This window comes from Elaeis guineensis, chromosome 3 (genome assembly GCF_000442705.2).
Source record: "Elaeis guineensis isolate ETL-2024a chromosome 3, EG11, whole genome shotgun sequence".
Lineage (NCBI taxonomy): Eukaryota > Viridiplantae > Streptophyta > Magnoliopsida > Arecales > Arecaceae > Elaeis > Elaeis guineensis.
In genome coordinates, this window is record NC_025995.2 from 125,211,365 (window position 1) to 125,217,587 (window position 6,223).

At 38.6% G+C, this 6,223-nt stretch overlaps 1 protein-coding gene across 1 annotated transcript; it reads right to left on the minus strand.

The window, feature by feature from the left end:
- Positions 1-536: 536 nt before the first annotated feature.
- LOC105040293 (uncharacterized) lies at positions 537-5,967 on the minus strand. Its single transcript, XM_010916763.4, has 3 exons — positions 5,622-5,967; positions 4,380-4,460; positions 537-1,472 (listed from the first exon to the last, which is right to left on the minus strand). The coding sequence occupies exons 1-3, from the start codon at positions 5,778-5,780 to the stop codon at positions 1,071-1,073; spliced, it is 642 nt and encodes a 213-aa protein (XP_010915065.1). The 5' UTR covers positions 5,781-5,967; the 3' UTR covers positions 537-1,070.
- Positions 5,968-6,223: the final 256 nt, after the last annotated feature.

Below are 6,223 nucleotides of genomic sequence, written 5' to 3' on the forward strand. Positions count from 1 at the left end.
TTTTGAAAAAAATAATATTTTTGTTAAAAAAATTTTAATGAAAAAAATTGAATGATATTAAATACCTGTCTTATTATCAATTGCACTATATGATCCAATATGATTGGACAATACGCTCCACATCAAGTTTGCTACAACGCATGCCGTGCATAAAGAATTACTCTTAAAACTTGTAAGGTTGCCCCCAGACATGCACCGTGATCAATTTTCTACATCTATATCAGTAAATTTTTTTTTCTGAACCTGAATAATTCACGAATTGCTGTTTGGGCAGCACTTGAACAACAGGAAGCAACAAAAATCTTCAGCGTTCACGGTACGATGAACCAAACCAGAAAAGTGCATATCAAGCATTGGAACCATCTTCTGTCGAATAAGATGCAGCCAGATTTTTCATTGCAGCAAGCTGTCAAGGATGAACAGATTGAGCAATCAACCTAAGGCTAGGTGTCCCTGTTTCAAACATGCATTCACGTACATAATATGATGCTTCAACCAAGCTGTGTTTGTGCTATTCTATCCACAGGATCATCACATGGAAACCAAATATACTATCTAACAAGTACACCAAATCCATATGATCCACAAACTGATAAAAAGACAAACAGCTGGAAAAAAAAGAAGCAACAAAATGGGGCCAATTTTTTACATAGAATCAGGCAAACCGCAGGAAATCAAAAGTAAGCTTGGAACTAACAGATGGCTTTGGCTGTCAGGGTGGAGGGAGCTTCATGAGAAACATGTACTTTGGATGCCTCCACAAAAACTCCAGCATGCAGACCTCACTGTTGTAGCACCTTGATTCACCAAGTTCTTGAGGATGGAGTTTTAACAGAGTAACTGCAGATAGGGTTACTGAGGCTAACAACAAAGGAATGGTGCAACTTTTCTGAAAACATTAATAGCATTCATGAGATGGGCTATCTGAATGCATATCCATAGATAAGATAAGACTCACTATTGTAGCACCTTGATTCACCAAGTTCTTAAGGACGGAATTTTAACGGAGTAACTGCAGACAGGATTACTGAAGCTAACAACAAAGGAATGGTGCAGCTTTTCTGAAAATATCAATAGGATTCATGAGATGGGCTATCTGAATGCATATCCATAGATAAGTCATTGGAACTGAGGGAGTTAGAGCCCCGGATTTGATTAGGAAAGACAACTTCATTGTTCCGAGTTCCACTTCCATTTAGCGGGACACCATTTGGATAATATCCTCCACCCTGGGCTAGGTGATAAGGCTGCAGACTATAAGGAACAGGGCTGGAGAGAGCATTTGAGAAAACTGGGTTCTTCGTTTGATCAGAATGCCCAATCCGTGAGGCAAGTCCAACTACTGTTGGTCCAGAAACACCAGAAGAGGCCTGGTTGTTTGTGTTCGTAAAGTGCATTGTGGGTTGAGGATGGCTAGGAAATTGCAGCCTTGGAGACATTGACACATCCTCTCCGCCATAATCAATCTCGTTCTGCAAGACCATAACAATCTACATGACAGGTCTGATATGCACGTACCAGAAAATAAGCAGTAAACGCCATAGTTCTAGGCTTTCCTATTTAGGAATATCAAAAAAACCACCTCTTTGTCATCAGAAACACTAATACAACCCAGGAACATCAGTTGAGCCAGGGAAAAGAAAATAAAGAAGCAATATAAGCAGAAATTCAAAATGTAAAGAAAGTCAAACCATCTCACTTATACTAGTTGACTAGCTAGTGTTCTAGTAAAACACCACAAAGCAAACTGCGATACAATGACACACTGAAAGAACAATATGACACATGTCAATGAGGGGGAGATGCCACATCTACCATTGAGTATTCATCTGCCATGGTCAATAAGAAACAAGAACCTGACCTCCACATGTATTTGCTTCATCATATAACAAATTATGGACATCATAATATAAAATTGTTGATGGAATTCCAAATTGATTGACAAATGCAATACATCAAGAAACTAAATAAAAGGTAAAAAAGAGATCAACAAGACTGGGAGTATAAATTAGGTAACATATTTCTTAAAATTGAGGAGGGAAAAGAAAACTCATCAAAATTCAGAAATGATCCAGATTAACTAATTAGATACTCATGATATATCACAAATTATTTGCACAGACCTCCAAAGTTTTTTTTTTTTTTAAATCAGTTGATTGAGAAACTCAGAACAAAGGATCGAAAATATTTGGATGAGGGGGAGAATTGGCACCAAGTAAACAAGTACTTAACTGAAATGGTTGTTAGCATCAAGGATTCAGATCTTAGTGGGATGTCCCGCAGGACACCATGATAGGATACCATCCTATGTATCGGGATAGGGCCGTCTCGCTAGCGTTCCAACGTCCCAATCAGGACGTCTTGGAACATCCTCTGCCTCAAGTGTCAGGACAGGGCGAAACGATGGCGCGTCCCATTTTATGAAAAAATCGAGATAGCCCCCATCCTATGAAATTTAAAACCTTGGTTAGCATTACTACAAACATTTTCTGCAAACCAAATGACCGCAAGTACAAGGATTGAAGGTGATACTAGTTTTCTCGTCACACCTAATAAGGATTCCCATACCCATCCCGCTGCATCTTCCTAGGTTGACTATAGTATTTATTTGTGCTTTCACTTTGTGCCACACGTAAAATATAATAGACATATGTCCACCTTTAAAGCCCAAATTTACTGAAGGGAAATAATGGATCCAGGGAGCCCTTAAAATTTTAAAACTGCTACTAAAATAAGTGAAATGTCACCAAGTGAACACCCAATAGATTTTATGCATCCACTTAGGGACAATCATTTGTTCCTTTAGCTATAAACATCAACACACCATAAAGCAAGCCTGAGTACCATAAAACAAGCTATGGAATTAAAGATGATCCCCTATCTCCTGGTATAGATTAATAATCAAACAGCTTAAACAAAAATAATACAAGATTACATTTTTTGATCTCACAGAATAAGTGGTTGTCCATAGCAATGTCAACAGGCAGTTCAACTGGCCTCACCTTACACTATTTTGAGCCATGTCATTCCATTGAACATATCCTAAATTTCGAAATATGCTCTGCCTATATTCAACCCAATGACATCCCTTTTACATCCATCAAATTCTCCACAACATAAAGGTAATGGGAATCTAAACATCAAAAAGTTCCAACTTCATATTCCCATTTCCCTACCACATGAAATAAATTAGAAAAATTGTGCAAGCACAGGTAAATATCTTGAGGTAATGGGGATACTGATGACTATAGCTCAGAAAGGCAGCCAAAATCATCCATGTACAGGTAAAAATCTACAAGGTTTTGAGCAACTTTTGAATAGGGACTTCATCCATGAACCACTAACACCCAATAGACTTTACAATACAAAAAGAGCAACCAACATTTTGCTCCTTGAGTGTGTCACAAATGTGTGCTGCCCACAAGCAGATGCAAAGTGAGAACAAACTAGTATATGCCTGCATCAAAAATCAATCTAAATGAAAATGATGATTTTGTATTTATTAGACAGATGCAACCAATATCATAAAATTTAATATCTGTAAGGGCTAAGAAGTGCGAGGTTTGTATCATGTTTAACATTCATGATTCCATGATAGTGCTAAGCATAACTAAGAAAAGTGAATAACTCATAAAGCATCATATTTGCATACGACTACTTGAATGCTTTGTCATGGTATAAATAACATGCCATCCCCCCTGGGATACTCAGAATTCACCACCTGGTGTTGAATTGAAGCTGGACTCTCAAACATAACCTATGCATCTTCAGCTTCCTTGTTTTCATGCATCTTCTTTCTCCGAACTATTCCAGAACTTGCCCAGGCCAATTCAACCTGAGGATCTAACTCTCCAAATTTCTAATCATTGTACAACATTAAATGGCACCTAGACACCCCAAAGGGAAACAACCTTACACCTTATACAGACTTGCTTAGAGGACCAGTTCAACAAAATTATAATTTCATAAACAAAGAAATTTAAGTATTAAACATCATAAGATGGTCAGGCTAGAGTGCTTAGGCCAATTATGTAATTGAAACAAGTAACCCACAGAGGGCAAAATCCTACAAAATAGGCAAGGAAATTGTACTACAATTTATAAATCAACAATTAAATCCATGATTGAAAAGGCTCCAATTAATTGCTCATGCAAGGCAAAAGTGCAATTGAAGAGTACACGATATATGTCGCAGTTAAAGCAAGGAAACACACACACACACACACACACAGAAAGAGAGAGACTTTCCGAGCACGATTTGTAATTATTGAAAAGGGTAAACTAAAAGCTATTATATACCAAATGTTATAAATACATGTCAAATAAGAAGCATAAAACCACAAAATCATCAAATTGAAAGTATAAGCAATTAATAAAACCTGCAAATAAGCAACGACATCTGCTGCAGTCACCCTTGCCCCACCCTCATTCTGTCTCAGAATCCATTGGTAGAGTTTCTCCTGCATAAAACATAAATCCAGAAACAGTAAGCAGCTTACGTAGCATAACCCATATAACAACCTATAAGCGAGCAGAAAACCCAGGAGAGCAAAGTGGACCTTGAAACTTCCCAAATTAAAATGGAATAAACCATATATCTACTAGCTAAAAGGTAAAACCTTTGTGAAGAGCTCATCAGGGCCGAAGTTAATCTGAGCTTGCGAGTGCTGCATGCTTATTAATTTTTCATAAAACAGAAGATCCATATATATCAAAATGGACATATGAAAAGTACTGGCAAATGAAAGTTACTCTTGATTATTTTACTGGCACAGCCTGGGATCCACTCTAAACAGAAATTTCAATTGCAATAGATTCAGGGCAAAATATCCAAAAAAAGAAAGCCATTGTTATGAGTTATCTACAGTTATCATTATCCAAGTAAATTCGCTACTGGAGTAGATAAAGCCGTTGATCCAAGAAAGGACCGGTAACCTCGCTTCAATTTTCCACGTCTATGATAAGAAGGATGACAAATTCTAGTAACAGCATGGTTATAAATTCATACTAAAAAGTAAAAAATGGTGCTCATCTATCACCCCTTTATACGTATGCAGCACTTGACAAATACTCCAAAGGACCTTCACCAATGAAAGAAAAAGGGTAGAATTATCTGTGAAAGATAACACTAAAAGAAGAAAAAGACAGAAGCAAATATAAACACAGTAACTAAAAAGAAAAGCAATTCCTCACAATGTAAGACAAATTTATCGCCACTTGAGATCCATTAAGCAAAGAGAAGCTCATGAACCAGAAGATTTCCCCATTGATTAAAAGCAAAATCGAACAACATACCAGCAAATTTTCCTTTCCTTTATCTAAACTAGCAAGTAACTGAAGCAAAAAATAATGATTTGGATCTAAAAGTATATCAATAGTCATAGGATACGCCCCATTAAATAGATTACTCCGCCGACCAAAACCCATCTATCCAGTAGAACATGATTCTTTTTCGGGGAAAAGAAAAAACAAAAAGATTCCATCATAATCAACGGAATCCCACACAAGAAAGCCAAAGAAAAGAGGCGCATATGGGTAAACACATCGCATCACCGATCGGCAATCAGAAGAAGCTGAGAGAAAGCAAAAAGAGTGAGAGGGAGAACGGAGGACAGACAAACCAGGGCGTGGCGCTCTCCGGCCTGGAAGGAGACCTTCTGCTGCGCCATCGCCTGCGTGTAGATCTGAGACAACGAGTTCGCCGCGCTGCAGAAGGTCGAATACACGCTCCGATCCACCTCGTCCAGCCGCGTCGCCTCCGACTTGCTCTTCTTCGCCATCGATGCCGATCCCTTCGATTCCAAGATTGATTAATCGACGAAAACTAAACCCTAGAGGTTAGATTCTCGATCAATTTTTTTTCTCGGAATCGAGAGGAAGAGGGCGGAGAATGATGATGGCGAGAGAAGAAGACGAAGGACAAATAGAGGGGTCGGCGCATTCTTCTTCTTAAGTCCATCGGGCGAAGTTTTCCGAATCCAAAAGGCCCTGGAAGAAGAGGCGCGTGAAAGTTTTTCTGCTCCACCAGCTTCAGGGACAGCATCTCGTCCGTCTGATCGGGGATGATGTATTGGATAGTGCAGATCTGCGAGCCAACAACCGTTGATGGTTCTAAATCCTAAACCCAATGTGAGGGCCTTGGTTTTTTTGATGGATTGGCGGCCCTTCTTGTTGGGCCCACGGAGCAACTGGATATTTTATTAAAAAATAAATAAAAGAAAAC